The sequence below is a fragment of the Oreochromis aureus genome, linkage group 11 (genome assembly GCF_013358895.1).
Source record: "Oreochromis aureus strain Israel breed Guangdong linkage group 11, ZZ_aureus, whole genome shotgun sequence".
Classification (NCBI taxonomy): Eukaryota; Metazoa; Chordata; class Actinopteri; order Cichliformes; family Cichlidae; genus Oreochromis; species Oreochromis aureus.
Window position 1 is genome coordinate 12,656,210 of NC_052952.1, and position 17,767 is coordinate 12,673,976.

At 40.5% G+C, this 17,767-nt stretch overlaps 1 protein-coding gene across 1 annotated transcript in view; it reads left to right on the forward strand.

Moving 5' to 3' along the window:
* The window catches only part of LOC116326752 (zinc finger protein 236), a 47,447-nt gene that overhangs the window by 20,989 nt on the left and 8,691 nt on the right, over positions 1-17,767 (forward strand). Inside the window, 18 exon segments of the mRNA XM_031748162.2 lie at positions 117-377; positions 484-704; positions 1,575-1,676; positions 4,114-4,256; positions 4,622-4,725; positions 6,647-6,714; positions 6,717-6,797; positions 7,043-7,219; positions 8,010-8,313; positions 8,974-9,077; positions 10,034-10,477; positions 11,767-11,912; positions 12,329-12,560; positions 12,656-12,841; positions 13,777-13,935; positions 16,572-16,729; positions 16,890-17,018; positions 17,204-17,392. Of these exon segments, the coding sequence (XP_031604022.2) occupies positions 117-377; positions 484-704; positions 1,575-1,676; positions 4,114-4,256; positions 4,622-4,725; positions 6,647-6,714; positions 6,717-6,797; positions 7,043-7,219; positions 8,010-8,313; positions 8,974-9,077; positions 10,034-10,477; positions 11,767-11,912; positions 12,329-12,560; positions 12,656-12,841; positions 13,777-13,935; positions 16,572-16,729; positions 16,890-17,018; positions 17,204-17,392 (3,208 nt within the window).

The window sequence follows — 17,767 nt, forward strand, 5'->3', positions numbered from 1 at the left end:
TTTTGTTCCTTAGTATTTGCAGCATGCCTCAAAAACTCATCTACAGCAGTGTGGTAGTACCTTTTAGGCTGCCTGATGTCCCAATACACACTGAACCTGTTTTTGAATGTTGCCAGGTCTCATACGGGAGAAAGGCCCTACAAGTGTGTGCAGTGCAGTCGCAGTTTTGCCTCCTCGGGAGTCCTCAAAGCTCACATCCGAACACATTCGGGGCTAAAGGCATACAGGTGTTGTATGTGCGACACAACGTTCACCACCAGCGGCAGCTTAAGGCGCCACATGACCACTCACAGTGACCTGCGACCTTACATGTGCCCCTACTGCCAGAAGACCTTTAAGTCATCACCTAACTGTAGGAAACACATGAAGACGCACAGGTCTGATTTCTGACAGTCTGCTTTTTCACAGATGGAATGGACTGTTTACAGGGATGTTGTTGTGCTCTGTAAATGTATCAATCAGAGCTATGTCCTGTCAAACCAGGTATGAACTGGCCCAGCAGCTACAACCCCAGTCAGGAGAAGACCCCCTGGGAGCTGGCACTGTAGCCCATGACATGCAAGTGGAAATAGAGGGTGACACTCTCCAGCAAGCCCCGGCTGAAACAGCAGAGCAGCAGAGCATGCTGGGACTGAGCCAGACAGAGGTTGTAAATGGAGGCCAGCAAGTGACACTGGACGCACCCCTGACTGTACAAGGAGAAGGTAAGAGCAACTGAAGGCACGTTATATTGGATGATGGAATGTGTGCAAGTTGTGAAAGATTCAGTAGAACTCGTGAAAGCTGTAGCACTGGAACCTCATTTTGCAGAGAAAACGTAGCGTTAAATGACAAAACTCTTCCAAAAACTCTGTGACTCAACTTCAAGAAAGTTTTCTGAGGTAACCTGTGCGTTGTGCGATTTAAGTTTCATTGCACTGAAAACTTGCAGTTTTCTTAAACACGTGTCAGAGAGCAGAAGAAGTTCAATGCACCTCCCCGTCGTCTCCATCTGTTTGCTCGGTAGACCAACACATTTGGTTTCACGCAGTATAGCTCAGCACACAGCCTCCAGAGCTTTAGCACTCCAAGGATAGTAATAGAATGATTAGTAATCCCTCTCTAAGGTCCAGGATCTGGTCCCTTAAAGTAAATTGAAAGTTATCTCCAGAAAGAAGTAGCTCAGCCTAGCTTACATCTGAAAACTCTCTAGATTTAAATGTACATCATGTAGTCAGGTTCCATAATCTTGACCTCAGCTATCTATATTTGATAAGACTTCATTAATATACAGGAAGCAAATCTACTTTGCATTTTAAAGAAGGTACACTGCTAATAACAAAGTGTAGATTATAGTATTTTATATGATACTTATAAATAAATATTGTCACACATAACACACAGTTATTTTTGTTATTCTAAAAATGTTCTGTGCATGTGACTGTGCATGATGAGCTGTGTTAGTTAGGAAATCTGCAATGTAACTTGCTTTTTAACCTCAACTGAAGGTTTAACAGTGGAAATACTGTTCCACTGTTTGTTTCTGTGAGCACTAACTAACTTGTTGCTTTGCATCTCTTTCTTTGTCGTGACAGACTCATATGTGACTGCCCAGCATGCTTTGCCTCAGAATATCAGCCAGTTTGAGACACCAGCGCTTCCTCAGTCTTCGTTTGACCAGCAAGCTCTAACACAAGGTATAAACATAGCATGTGTGGGCTGTTATGTGACAAAGATAGCATAGTATGTTTATTTGCTATATCATCTGTGCAAAACACAGGTTCACTGTGCAGTAGTAACTCATGCATAGTACCTTTAGTTATATGCACGCTTTCTGTTATAAGGCTTAACTGTAAAGCGCTTTGGGGTCCTTAGGGACTAGTAAAGCGCTATACAAATGCAGGCCATTTACCATTTAACTGACAAAGTGTAGGTATCGGCCATATTAGTTATGAAATGTCTTATTTTGAATTAATACCAAAGGAAATCAGTCACACATAAATAAAATTAATGGAATAACCCTTACTTCAGCTTCACAAGGCTCTCAAATAACAGAGTGGTCGTGGGAGAAAGGAAGAGTCTTTACAATTCCCACAACAAACAGAACAACAGTTAATATCGTCAAACTATATATACCCTCTACCAATGTGTCTAGTATCTCTATATCTCTTTTGAAATCTGTGTGTTCTCAAACATTTTTCTTCTTCTTCTTGCACTAACTCACCATGGCGGCTGACTGCTGTTGCCAGCCGCCTTCCTTTGTGATCAGCATCAAACATCTGTGAGACAGATTGAACTTTTCAGTTCTGTGAGGAGGTTCAAGAGATTCTGTTGAACTTCAAATCTGACACGAACAGAGCTAAAGTCCATGTCATTTTAGGAATGAAGACATATGGATTTGTCAAAAAATTTGATGTGTATGATTAGCTAGGCTTTTCATCATCAATTTATCTTTTTACTCCTGCAGGTCAGCTGTCAGGACTGAAGCCTTATTATTTACTAGGGTGTGAAGTACTACAGCTGGTCTCTGGGGGCCTCTGGGAGAAGCCCTGTATTTCTTGCTACTTTATATCTGTGTTGTTTACAGTAACTACACTGTGGTTGATTTAAGGTTCACACACTGTTACTGCTGCACATTTGGTGGCTCATAAAGAATGTGCCCAAACTGCCACTTTGTTAACGCTACAGTCACACTAGGGAAAACAGTGGTTGGAGGTCGCAACACGAGCAAAAACATTGTGATCGAGTGAGATGAACTTGCAGCCTTGTTGTCTTTGAAATAGTTCCCTTGAAGATGGAGACCAGGTTTGCCATCACTCATAAACAGTTGCTATCTTCAAAGCAACTAGACAGCCTTAAAACACCAATAAGATGGAGTTAGTATGCTATCCGTTTGCTGTTGAATGGGGTGAGGCTGGCAAATACATGCAATCTGTTTGTGATAATATAGCAGTTAACTGCGGTACATTGGTGAAAATTGCTAATCTATTTTCATCTGTTGCTGTCTGCACAAATGGAAATTCACATTAGCTACTTACATTCAGAGGCCAGCCAGGGCATCGTAGATTTGGAACAGAAATTCCTCCACTAATAGTGACCTAGTTACTCCAGGACAGCAATTTAACAGCAAACAATGCTTCTATATAAAAGCAGTCTTACTTTACATAGGAATATAAGCAGACTACAGCCAGCTGGCAGCCAGTTCAGTTGAATCCCATATTGCAAAGAGATGCGTCACAGATGCTCATTGGATTAGATTTTAACAAGCTGATAATCTGTCTGCTTTTATAAATTAGATTCAATTACTTGCAAACCTTTGCGATTCTGTCTAAGAGTGATTGTAGCCATGCATGATCAGGCGACCCGTGCAATCGCCTCAAACTGCAGCTCCTTGCCGTCAGTTACCGAAGGCAAAAACAATTCAAGATAGTCACCTTTTGTTCTTTTAGCCAGTGCAATAATTGCAGAATATTCTTGTAACAGCCTCTAGGGTGTACATCACACAACATCAGTTCAGCTTTAATTATGCAGCATGGCAACTGTTATCTCAAGGGAAGCTTTACATTGTAATGTAAAGACCTCACAGTATTATAAAGGTAACCTAGAGATCCCCATTGAACAAGCGCTTTGCAACAGTGAGGGGAAAAAACACTTTTATCAGGAAAAAGTGAAAAAAAGCAAAGAGAGAGGAAGAGCACAGATAAACAAACAATACCAGCTATAACAATAAAACACCTTTCTGCTGCAGGCTGAAATCCCACGGGCGGTCTGACACTTCAGAAGACTGATAGTGTTGAGTTCAGCTTTCTTTCTTTTTAATCAATAAAAGACATCCTCCCTGCTGGCTGATATTTTGCTATGTCATGCAGATCCTAGAAAAACACTTTTTCAGATTTCATAGATTTCTATTATTATTATTATTGCTTTGAAAGTGGCAGAGTTTTCACTTATTTTCAAGCCAAAAGTTCACAATGAACTTTTGGCTTGAAAATAAGTGAAATATGTTTTTAGTTGAAAAAAAGTGAAACATGTCTTGTGTTTTTTCAGGTAGACCCAATATTGCTGTCAGCCAGAGGTTAGATCTTTGGATTTGACAATAAACGAGACTGATTATTCTCGTCTGACTCCATCTAGGCTTCACCATCACTGAAACGAGCTACAATCAGTCCCAGTTCTCCACAGTCCAGCAGCTGCAGGACTCCAGCACCCTGGAGTCTCAGGCCCTTTCATCCAGCTATCACCCCCCAAATCTGCTTCATGTTCCCCCTGCTGAGGTGGTGAGTTATGATCAGCTTTCCTTCTTTCATTTTATATACATCATTACATTTTCATTAGTGTGCAATCACCTGAAACTAAACATCGTGTTTTCACTGGGTTCAAATCAGCCCACTGGATCTGATATAGAGAGACGGCTGTTTTCTACATAGCCCAAAATGTTGTGTATTATTTCTACAGTAGCAAATAAAATGCTAAAAACACAATGGGGTCACATGGCCTTCTTTCATATACAGTCTGTAGACTCTACCATGCATATGTTATGCATATACTAGTGTCAGTAACCTAATTTATTCCCTGTCCTTGAAAATGCACATGTATTTGTATGTGTTTTAAGTTGAGCCAGTATTGATCTTTTTTTATGCAGACGAATGGGCTTCTTCAGCAGAGCAGTCAAAACGACCTCCAGTTGCCTACAGAGACACAGGAGTACCAGGAAGACGGTGAAGACAACACAAAGAGAGCCTACAGGTCTGTGTGTGTTTCCATGCACCTATACGAGTGTGTTAAGAAATGACTCCCACCTGTCAGAAGTTTGAATGACAGCTTCCACACTTCTTTGCCTGTCTATGCACCTGTATTTCTCAAAAGCAGGTTCTGCAGTTTGTCTTTGCTAAATAATTTCAGAAATCTGTCAGGATAGATGGGGAGGTCATTAGCTGAGCTCTAGTCATAGGTCTCCTCTCCAGTTATCTCTGCTTAAGACCAGATGATTCGGGACATTCAGTGACATTACCAAAGCTGTTCTTGTTATATTTGCTACAAGTGACTGCACTTTAAAGTAAATCTTTGCCCATTCTTATGTTGTCCACAATCTGCTCCCTCAATCGTCATGACTCACCTCCTCCTGGATTGACTACCTTAAGGCTGATCCATTACAGAAGTGATCTCAACCGTACAATGAGCAGAACCTGGTTTACATCACAGCACTCGGCATTCAGACTGAAGAGTTCAATTTTTATCTCATCAAAGTAGAAAATGTGCCCTTGTGTTGTTTGAGAGCAGTTTTACAGACCACGGGTAATTCGAGTGTAGTGTCAGTCTCCTCATTCCACCATTTAGAGCTGATTTCTGCAGCACTTACGCCTGATGAGTCTGGGTGCAGGTTTTCTGACATGATCACTGATCATAAACCTCTGCTAGGCTCTCCTGTCCTTTTTTCTTGATCTACACTCTTGTTATTAACTTTGTGTCCCCTAAATCACCCAAACAAATCTGTTTTCAGAACCTAAAAAGATTAATGATATGAAGTGTTATAAGCAGTGACCTTGAGGAGGCAGATGGTTTATAACTTTGTCCTTAATAACTTTACCTAACTTTGTTATCAGCATCTTTCAATTTAAACTTTTGCACAGATAAAGGAATTGTATTTACGAACTTGGCCCAGAGATTTATTCGCTCATGTGTCTCAGGCTTCTCATTATGTTGAAATGGATTGACATCATTTTTTTGTCTACTTATTTTGCCTCATTTAGGGATTTAACTGAAATGAAAGTCAATATTATTGGTTTTCTAATTTATTTCTCGTTAGACAGTTGGTGACAGTTTTGGTTTGCTGTCTAATTTATTTGGAATAAATGACACTCAGACAGGTTTTACAAATTAACGTGCACACGGGTGAGAGCTCGAAAGAGACTTGGAGCAGTTGTCAGCCTTTATTTATACTCAAGTTGTTTGTGAAACATGCAGTAACATACAACTGTTTCCTGCTGATAGGTAAAAAGACAAACACATCTAGAAAACCTTAAATGAAATGTACTAAACATAAACATAATAAAATCTTTCAACAATCCATAAAAAATGACCAGATAATAGTTCAGTTTCTAAATAAATCTAAATACATTAACTGCACTATGTGGACAAAAGTACTGGGCCATCTCTTTTATATTCGAAAAGCTGAGCCTGTAGTTTGTACTAAATTATTCAGTTTAGCTCTGGCAGATGATGTAAAGGCTCACCTGACTGACGAGTGGCCTATCTTTGCAATACAGCCCAGGGCCTTTGCTTCATCATGCATTTCTTTTCTTTTTTTTTATTATCATTATCAGATAATGCCTTATGCTTTTATGTGGTTTATGTTCACGTTTAAGACTAACGGATGTTGTACAAAACCACCAGTTAAAATACAACATGGTTGCGAAAGGCAAGGTGCTGTTTTCTTAAGCTGTCTTGTGTTTATGTCCTTTCTGTATTTCACAAATAACTTTAGGCTGTGTTGATCATCCATCCGGTGAAATATTGCTATATTATTAAAAATGTAATAAAATTATTACATGTTAAAAATTGTTCCAATTCGCATAAATTACTGTTCCAGCTCTGGTAAACAACAATAATTCATAATGATTCACAGTGATTCATTCATTCATGTTGTTGTTGTTTTTTCCATCATCAGGTGTAATTGGTGCAGTAAAGCCTTTAAAAAGTCAAGCCACTTGAAACAGCACGTGAGATCGCACACTGGGAGAAACCATTCGGATGTAACCTCTGTGGACGAGCCTTTGTGTCAGCTGGAGTACTCAAGTCCCATCTGAATACCCATACAGGTGAGCTCGAGGTCGAGGATGCCATGTTTCACAATGGCATCCTAATTTGTCTAAATTATCCACACTCTAGTCCTTCAAAAGTGGAATAATTCTATGAACTAAACATACTAAACATGACATTGATTCCATTTTTTAATTTTTTAATTTTTAAGGTCTTTTCAGGGACTGGCAGTAACAGTAGTGTCACCCTAGAGGCTGTCACAAGGATCACACAGCACCTTACCTCTGTTCTGTCTTCCCAACAGGAGTGAAGCCCTTCAAGTGTGATGTTTGTGATGCCTCCTTCACCACAAATGGCAGCCTGAATCGCCACATGATCATTCACATCAAGTCTTTCAAATGCTCCATGTGTAATGAGAGCTTCCGGACCAGCCTGCTATGTAAGAGGCATATGAAAAAGGAGCACCCCATGGACGATCAAAGTAAGCATTACTGCACTCCGCACTCCAAATCAAAACTAAAGACTTAAACCATATTTGACATGAGTGGGAGCAGGGGTCACGCCATGGTCTTCTCTGTTTAAGCTATACTGTTTACACTAATGTTAATTTCATTTCCAAGGTGCATAGAGTGATAAACTTGAGTTATTCTGCATTTATATTAAACTATATGTTAGCCATGTGGTCCACCAGACGTCTACTTAAACAGACGTAGAAAGTTATTTGTTTACTTATTGTTTACGCATTTATTTATTTGTCTTTTTGGACATAAGCTAATTAAGTTGGTTAATGTGTTCTGTTAACCATTAAGCTTTCTTATTGCCCATTTAGCCAGGTTTGCATGAAGAACAAACAAAAAACAAATACCCATCTGACTAATCCATGAGTCAGAAAAGACTGATGGATTAGCCAATCAGCTGATATGCATCCACTTGTGTCCAATAATTATGGTAGGCTAGATCATGTATTGATACTTGTGAACATAGCTGAACATTATTCAGTGCTCTTTCACTGGTATAGCCTGTGTTTGGTTTTATCTTTATGCTGAAAGAGGGAAAAACTCGCTGGTCTCTCCATCTTACACTGTTATGCAGAGCTGTACCTACACCACTTTTCCTTCAGTGAAGAGAGCCACATTAATCAAGTACAACATACATTATATCAGGCTTCAGCTTGTCTGAGTGCATCTTTGTCTCAGTCCAAGCCGCCTAGCATCAAATTAAAGTGTCACCCAAAGGTAGAAAGTGAAAAAAACTCACTCTGTTTATCACAGTTATAGGTCTGGAGTCAAGTCAAGATGTGGAAGAAGAGGAAAATGATGAGGAAAGTGAACAAAAGACATCAAAGAGGAGGGGTATGGAAATTATCACGTTCACTGAAGAGCAGGCGGCTGAATTGGCGAAGGATCCTGGCGAGGAGGCCTCGGTTTCGGAGCGAATACTCGCTCAGTCGGCAGCTGAAAGAGATCGGATCAGCGAGATTAAAGACAAAGCCGTGGAGCTGGAAACTGAACCCAAGTTTGCCAACTGCTGCAATTACTGCCCCAAGAGCTTCAAGAAGCCCAGCGACCTCGTCAGGTAGGTGTTGTGCTGCGTATGTCAGTTTGGAAGAACTTTGTTTGCTGCAGTAGTCAAAGTCTGAATTGTGTGAGTGTTGATGATTGGAGGCCTATAGGACTGTGGACCTTATTTAGGTTTACAGCACTTGTCTGAACTGAATAATGACACAGCATAATAGCATTAACATTGCTACTGTTTCCTCACACCCACAGTTGGGCTGTGAAAATGCAGTGTAGATTACATTAACCATCTAAAGAAAATAAGAAACAGCCTTAGATATAAATCATCAAGCTATAATTTTATGCATTAAGTAGATGTTGGATAGATTAGAAACAAGCAATAGTTTATAAGTATGAAGCCAAGGACAACAAACCAAGGACATCAGGAGGTCAAAATAAATGCATTTGAAATCTCTTCAGATTCTGCTCCATGTTATTAAAACTGTGCCGCAAACACATTTTTATGATCTTTTTCGGTTTCTCAGCTAAACAACTCACCAGAAAGATAAACTGTTTGTCCATGGATGATAACCATTTGTATATATCTATTCATATTAGGGTGTGTCTTTACTTTATATTCATTTAGTTTGTTTAAAAGAAATGTATTCATCACTTTGATATTCTCATGTGTCCTTGTGCTCTTGCAAGTATAACGATATCAATCCTTTTCGATGTCCAGGCACATCAGGATCCACACAGGAGAGAGGCCTTACAAGTGTGATGAATGTGGGAAGAGTTTCACAGTGAAGTCGACCCTGGACTGCCACATTAAAACACATACAGGTTTGTGGTTAATCAGTAGAATATGTTGCTGTCTTGTTGCTGACTTGTTTGTGTCACCACAAACACCAACCTTACCTTAAAGAAGCTGACACAGTAAGATCGAGCTCTGTTAATTCTGTTCGTTTTAGTAGACCTAGCTAAGCTAACCTTTTAGCGCCGGTTTCCAGTACTAAAGTGCTAAGCTGTGCTAACAAGATGCTGACTGTTGTATGTAGTTATTCAAACTGTAAAAAGAAAATAAATGAGTTTTTCACAAGGCTGGGCTATTTTCACAGGAATTTCTCAAGTGTTTGTTATTCATCTGCATGTATAACCCAGCTGTACTCCATTGTTAATAGTAGTCATTTATTTGTATAACACTTTTTTTCAAACACACAGTCAAGAATACATTCATACATAACATTAGGTTGTATAAAAATGGCTGTACATCGTAACAAGATGGTGCAGTGCTTTAGTAATTTAAAATAAGAGCATGGACCAAAAAGGGTCCTAATCTAATGATTAGAGAGATCAACTGCTGGAATACAGTCTCAGCAGATCGGCTTATACAGCTCATCTACTGAGACCTTGACATTTGTAGCCATTTAGATGTGATTAATAGCATCTTAAAATGCATTGCGAATTTTTCAGGACGACGAGATCACTGAAAAGTGCACGCCTAAAGCAAGTTAATCAAGATAAGAGAAAAAGAGAAAAAAAATTTTGTATTAAAAGTAGTAAAAGTTATTGGCTGACATTAAAGGTTTGACGTTTTTCTCTTTCTCAGATCAAAGAACCAAGACTAGATTCAAGATTCAAAATTCACATGCTGGTCAAAAATAAGCCTGCTCTTTGATGACACTGATAACACACAAAGAAAGGTTTCAAAGGCCAATTGATGCACCCTGGGGTTTTTAAAGAGCAACGATTCATTTTTTAGTTTGCCGCACATAACATCCTCTTTGTTTCTTATTCAGGTCAGAAGCTTTTCAGCTGTCATATGTGCAACACCTCCTTCTCTACAAAGGGGAGCCTGAAGGTGCACATGCGCCTCCACACCGGCTCCAAGCCCTTCAAGTGTCCCTTCTGCGATCTCCGCTTCAGAACTTCGGGTCACCGCAAAACCCACATCCAGTGTCACTTCCGTCCAAACGGCGACGGCCGCAAATCCAAGCGCTCCTCCTCGTCCTCCAGTCAGGCCAGACAGGGTCAAGACCCAGCGACTGGGCAGGCTGTGGCTCCAAGTCAGGGGCAGCAGCCAGCTGGATCAGAGGCTCTTCAGTCTGTGGGACTGCTGCAAACACCCAGCGCTGACCCCAGCATTTACCTCCCAGCTAACCAGGTTCTCACTGGGCAGTTTGACCAGAATCTACTGCAGTCAGGACTAGTAGGACAGGCCATACTGCCCGCCTCCATGTCAGGTAGGGATTATTAATGAGCCATTACTTTAATGCTGTAAAAAAGAGCATTGCAGCAAGAACAATGGAGTATTGTTTATAACACACTTTTGATTTTAACTGACAGGTTCTAATGTTGTCAGTAAAGCATCATAAAAGCATGAAATGAGTGAAGACTGGTGCCCAAATTTTAATATCCAAGATATCACCGTGCAGTATTATGGATGACCCACTGGCAACACATTTCTTGTGAATGCCACAAAGAGTTACACATTGCTTGCTGGTTGAAATGATAGGTGTATGATTAATGCGCCAACATTTGGTTGTTGTCAGCGGTTGTGACAGGAATGCCCCAGAGGATCATCATTTGTAAAGGCGTCTCATTGCTTCATATTCAGTTGGCAGCATCAAGGGCAAAAAAGGGTTACACCGCAGCACCCGATGCCAAGCAGACAAAAACCCGCCTTCATTGAAGCCCCAGCGCAGTGCGTGGTTGTTTTTGAGAGAAATCGGTCTTTATGTGATGAGAAAAATCTATCAAAGCATCTCCAAACATTCACAGTGATCAAATAAAAGAAAAGGGAAACAACAAATGATGCAGGGATGTCATTGTGATTATTAATTGGGTTTTTGGAGGAGCTCTGATTTCTAAATGCAGCACTGCAATCAAACATTCTCTAAAATGTTTGAGAAGATTAGGTTGATGAAGTCTGGCAACATATAAATTTACTTTTCCCACCCTCCACCTGGAGCAGGACAGTGGAGGAGGCAGCCAAAAATGCTTTCCAGCCTTTGCTTTCTTTTTCAAGCAGAGTATTCAGGATTCCTTCCCCCCCCCTCCATGTCTCGCTGTCTCTCAGTGACAGTGTACATGTCACTGAAAGCAAACCTCCCCACCCTCTCTCTTTCATCATCTGGGGAATAACTGAATCCAGATTTTTCTTTGTTGTCTGTCAGTCTTTGGCAGGCAAGTGTCATTAGATATTCTGCTCTCATAGAGATTTTTCCACTCCAGAAGGAACCATTAGGGTAGCTAATGGTAGCTCAGAAACCCTGCACTGCATACAATGTGTTGGAGGTCATGGCCTTTGACATCTCATGTAAAATTAAGTTATGTGAAATCAGGGGTATCCTCATCTCTTGTCTTAAAGTTGTGTTTCAACATAGAAAACTTGCAACTCACATTTTCCTGCTAAGAACTGTTTTCTGTTAATTATAGTCTTACTCGCATTGTCCTAATCCTGTATAATTACAAAGCTACTCTCCTGTCAAACATCTACATATGTTTGTGTCTGTGTGTGTGCGTGCTTCAGCTGCAGGAGACTTGACCGTGTCGCTCCCAGATGGCCTTACCACGCTGGACGGCATCCACTTGCAGCTGACGCCCGCCAACCTGGTGTGTCCCAACGTCCAGATCTCCGGCATCGACACCAGCAACATCAACAACATCACACTACAGGTTACACATCACCTCTGCTGAACTCTGTGTTATTATCCATATTACTATCCGTGTCTAGCTAGCCTAATGTAGGTTGAGATGTGTTTGAGTAATGGTTATTGAAATAGTGTAAGCTATTGAAGGGTCGGTGGTGGCAGGGTGGCAGTCACCAGCCAATCAGGATTGGTGGAATGAGATAAATGCTTCTGAGTAATAGACAGGGAGGCACATCCCATAGTGATACATGCTAGGAATGAGAACAGTGTCATTCAACAAAGTCATACATAAAACTTTGAAAATGTTTAAAAGCATCGAAAGGAAATCTTATCATTACTTTATCCCATAATGTAAAAGAAAAGAAAATCCTAACATTGTTGCTGATTCCCCCACACATGCTCTCTTTCGTTTTCAAGTTAAGTAATACTCTCTCCTTTCAGATCGATCCTGCCCTCCTGCAGCAGACTCTACAGCAAGGCGGCCTCCTTTCGCAGCCCCTGAGTGTCGACACAGGTCTGGTCTCCCACTCAGGGAGCCAGCTCATGTCTACGACTGACACCTCAGTGTCTGCCAACGTTGTCATCCACCCACTGACCAGCCTGGCCTTGCAGCCCTCCACTATCACACCTGCGCAGGTCACAATGGCTGGACTATCTGAGCAGGATGCTGCCAGTATGTATGACAGCTATAAATGAAAAAAACATACAGACTGGCCACGTTGTACTAGGAAGTAACCATCTGTGTATGCCTTGCTGTTGGTTGTGCAGGTTCTCAGGACCTAAGCAATGTCATGGGCAGCTCTGGGCTAGTGGCAGGTGGCAACGGCGGTCAGGAGATCACCCTGACCATCAACAACTCCAGCCTGACACAAGCTCTCGCCCAGGTCCAGGCTTCAGCTGCTGGTTCTGGCACAGCAGGAGGAAATCCTCAGGAGATCACCCTCACCATATCAGGTAGAGACAGTCTCATATGCCACACATCAATCAAAAATATCAAATACCAAAAATACACAGCTCTGCTGAACATGTTTTTTAGTAAAGACAGAAAGGGGCTATTGATAACAAACATGGGAAAAAGTAATAATAAAAAACTCTCAACTGTCAGTATTGATTTTCTCACTCAGGCAAGCACACGAGCAGGCAAAGAGGAAAAAATGAAGCCAATAATAACTCAGAGCCACTTCACAAACCCAGATTTAAAGACACTCTATTAGAGGCCATTTTTCAGCTTCTGTATACGCCATCAGCATCACCCATTTGGCTGTATCATCTGGGGATATAAAGTACATTGCATCGACAATGTGAAGGAGAGATGTAGCTGTATCACTAAGCCTGCTAAGTCTACTCAGCTCGGCTCAGTCTCTTTCATTTCAGCTCCCTGACTTATTGTACTGTGATTTCAGTCTTTCAGATTAAAACTTTAAGAAATTATTCTCATTTTAAGTTTTTTATTTATGAATAAGTGCAGTCATAAAAACAGCATTGTATGCAGTTCCATCAAAAATAAGATATTTTCCTGCCAAGGCAGCAGAAATTGTTGGGCTGGAAATTCATCGTCTTAAGAGAGAAAAATGTTATCAGTCATATTTTTCCCCAAGTACTTTTTATTTTAGTGTGACAATATAATTATTTAATAAAAGTTAAACACTTATTAAACTGCACTGTATGTGGCATTGCATGGCATATTAATCATGTGTAAAACCTAACTCAATTAACCCTGAAGGAATTTTGTTGAGTTACTTCGTTTGAATCTTACTTTGTTACTTTGTTTGCATTTGATCACCCTTTAAAATATGAACTAGATTTTAGAAAACACTTAGCATCTTTATAATAGAAGCAAATAACCTCATGAAAATAATTGCAAGTCATGTTCTACGACACCATTGCAGGTCAGGATCTGCTCCCCCAGCCAAACAATCCCAGTGCTGCTGAGATGAACGGCAGCATCAGGCTAGCATCACCGCTAAACGGCCAAACCACCAGTGCAACTCTGACCATCACCAACGACCACCTGCTACCTCAAAGCCACGCCAATACTGGAAATGCAGGTAAGACTATACATGTCTTCTAACCGCGTGTGATAAGAGAGTTGCATTCTTTCCAAACGATTTTTACAGCCTACTTCAAATATGTATCTGCATGTAATATTGCCCTGGTCATGAAAGACATGCATGACCAGAGAAGATCCTGAATTTGACGTGCACCGTCTTCTTTTTGCTTCTCCCTCACATAGTTTCACAAAAGCCATTTTTTCAAAAGCTAAAATACAGTAGCTGGCATGACTTGCAAACTGCCAGTAGCTCTCCATGAGCTAAAAAAGATATGCCTGTTTATCAGACTCCTATAAAGGGTGTTATGTTTTACCTCCACTGCTGTTTTCACTCTCTTAGCCCTGAAGCATCCCTCCTGTGCTGCTGCATGCACGTTCATCTTCTTATGACTTGCAGCTGCAAACATTTTGTTTTCATTCACATTTTGTTCAGGATCCCAACAGGTTTCCTTTTGGATTTTTTTTGTAATATGACAAGGCTTTTGGGTTTCAGAGAAACTAAACTTTACTAGAACTAGAGGGCACAAACTGTCGGAGGTCTCCCAACTGTGGAGAGATCAAAGTGCACGAGGAAAGCTGCCGGATAGATTTTCAATACTGAGAAACCCTCATAGCCTGCCATGTCCAGATAACTCGAGGGATATTAAAAAATTGCTATGACAGAAATGAAGTTTGAACTTTTCTGCTCTCTAACAGGAAGCATGCCAGAAAAATTGCAACTCAGGTTTGTGGGTTTTTATTTTTCTCCAGACAAAAAGCTAAAGCAGGCTCGTCAATTGCAGCGAACTGTCAATGCTGCTGGATTCAAGTGTTTTGGAACGCCTCAATTCGAATGCTAGGAGCTAACTTTGACAGATGGTTAACACCTCTTTCTTTAGCTACCCACTAGGGTTGCAGTCATCAATTGTTACATTGACTGACTGACTAATTGGATAATAAATACTTGTGTCTTCTTAATAAGCATTAGTAAATATTCAAAAGAGAAAAAAATTACAGGTCTTTCAAAATGAGCTGCTGTTGGTTTCCATTTTAGAAATTCCAGTGTTTTAAAGATGAAATGCATACGGCATCTGTCAAAAAAAGAAAAACAGCTTAACCCTTTGACCCTGTTTATTCGCCATGAATTATATTTTTTAAAGAAAATTATTATTAATTATATTAAATGCAAAAATATATAAATACTCTCAAGTCAAATAAAAAAAGATATATATGCAATCTAAACAAAGACATAAAAATGTATCTTAATTTTGTCATTTTGGAAGGATTTCCGACATTAGTAGGAGGCAAAAAGAGTTCTGACAGTGTTTTCTCTTCTAATGAGGAAGATTTGTGGTGTTCGTGTCTGTGAGATTTTGTGCTTTGCAAGTTTAAGTGTACAACTGAATGAGTGAGTTTGTGGCTTTAAAACCTACCAACCCTGAGGTCAGTGGGGTTTTACTGGCTTTGATCTGAAAAACGTTGTGAAAGTCTTGAAATAAATATGGTCCAGTACACCCCATGCCCCCCTTTAGACTCACCCCTGTTCACTTACATGTAAAATAGGAGAAACTGTACAATTTAAACATATTATCAAACTGAATTAGCAGTTTATCAGCATACTTTAATACAACTTCTGGAGGCTTGAATAACTACTTTCTAGTTATCCAGTCCAGTCTGTGAGAGAGTGATCTGTGGTCTGTGATTAGAAAGTAAAGGGCTTGTGGACTGTGACAGGAAGTGAAAACAAACATCAAAAGATTTGCATTGTCTGAGATGATTCCCCTGATTGTCTGTTGACTGGTTCGCTTGTCACCTAGAAGCCTAATCAAATTTTCAGTCTCATCTATCTCTCTTCATTACCTTCCACTTAACTCAAGTGGAAATAAAAATAATAACAATAATCCCACAGCTTCTCTGAGACACAGAGAGCATCTTTGATTTTGTTGCTTTGGCTAAAACCTTCCTGTCACTCTGTCTGCAGACACGGTTCAACCTGTGATTTGACTGAGAAACTGTATTTTTATTCAAACCAAATATTGTCTAGTTGTGTGCGTCTCTAATCTAATATCCTCCCTGACCAAACCTAATGAATATGCCAGTGTTAGTTTCAGTCAGAGAGCAAAGCACCCAAAGAGCTGTGGTTGCCAGCCCAAACCCTAATCTGTCTTAGAAAGTGTCCCAGATTTATGTGAGAGGATATTTGTCAAAAGACTGTTTTGTAAAGCGTGCAGTGAAATTATCCTTCGTTCTGGCCAGCCAGAGATATGATTTCATAGACCTAACAGGAAATGAAAACTGCTCTGATAAGGCAGTAGGAGAGGCGAGATTAGTGAATGTAAGTGGGCTAAAACTGCAGCTTTCGGCTGCTCCCTTGTCACAGACAGGCAGTTTTACACCGGATTCCCTCCCTGACGTAACCCCAAAGGGGATTTTTGTCTGTAATTGAACCAGTGACCCTTCATTTGCCAAGAAAATGTGTTAACCACTACACCAATGGAGACACTAATACTGAAAAAAGTTTTTTGCAAAAGTGAAAAATGAGCCTTTTTATGGCATCCATTTAAATACAGTTTCTATGTATGTCTGCATTTCTCGCGCAGTTGCTGGTGGCATGAACCAGCTGGTATTAACCTTTTAACCACTCTCTCCTGTCAGTCACCAGTCTGCCACCAAGCACCACCCTGTCTCACACTGCTGCCTCCCAGAGCCTAGTGATGTCACCAGGAGCTGTGGCCAGTGATGGCAGCGTCACACTAACCCTTGCAGATGCTCAGGGCATGCTGGATGGCGTCACTTTAAACCTCAATACACAGGTAAAAAAAAAAACAATACACATAGGTAATGCAATTAAAATGGCAAATGTCCAGCACAATTCACAGACTGTACTAGCTGCTATTTTGTAATATTACTAATTTAACATGACAATCAAAATGTGTCATGAAGTGCTTTTTCACAGTACATTTTGTTTTTTAGGGTCAGACTTTCCCGGCAGTACTGAACGATTCTGGCCTAACAGGACAGCCAGGGACCACAGGCCAGCAGGTCATACTGGTTAGCCACCAGTCCCAGTCTGCAAATGGAGCAACAGACAATGGATATACTGTAAGTATATTTGTTTTGTTTGCTTCACAAATCCAGGGGAAGAGCTGCTAAACTAAGGCGGGCAGCATCTTGCAGTTCAATTGCTGTAAAAGAAAGCGGATCTCAAAGAAATGAGTGCCTGCCAGTTGATGTTTATACCATCACCATTATGCATTGTAAGCTCTTTGTCTTTGTGCATGCTTCAGATTTCCACTGATAAGGGTGGGAAAGAGCTCCAGGTGGATACTGATAACCGAAATCAGTGTTTCTACTGTAATCAAGTGTGCCAGAATGCCAATACACTGCGACGTCACTGCAGACAGGCTCACGGCAAGGACCGCTGTCATGTCTGCAGCCTCTGTAGAAAGGCCTTCAAGCGAGCTACACACCTGAAAGTAAGAACTAATACAGACACAGCCTGTTGAAAAACTGTTTTAAATCTAAGCTACTGAGAGCATTTATCTAAAGCCAATATGCATCCAGCTATTGGAATACAGGAAAATAAAACCCTGCTTTATATATAAAGACATAGAAATGATAAATGACCCTCTTTAGGTTTTATTAAAGCAGTATGTCAACTTGCATGGCACGGTTTGTTTTTTTTATTTTATTTTTATTAGTCAGTTCCTCTACCTTAGGTGTGAAAGTTATAGATTTGAAGACTGCAAGAAAAGTAGCTTCACATTTTAATGCATCAAAAAACTCAATACAGCACAGTCTGTGTAAAGGTAAATCTTCAAGTTGCAGTCCCTGTCACTTTTAACTACACA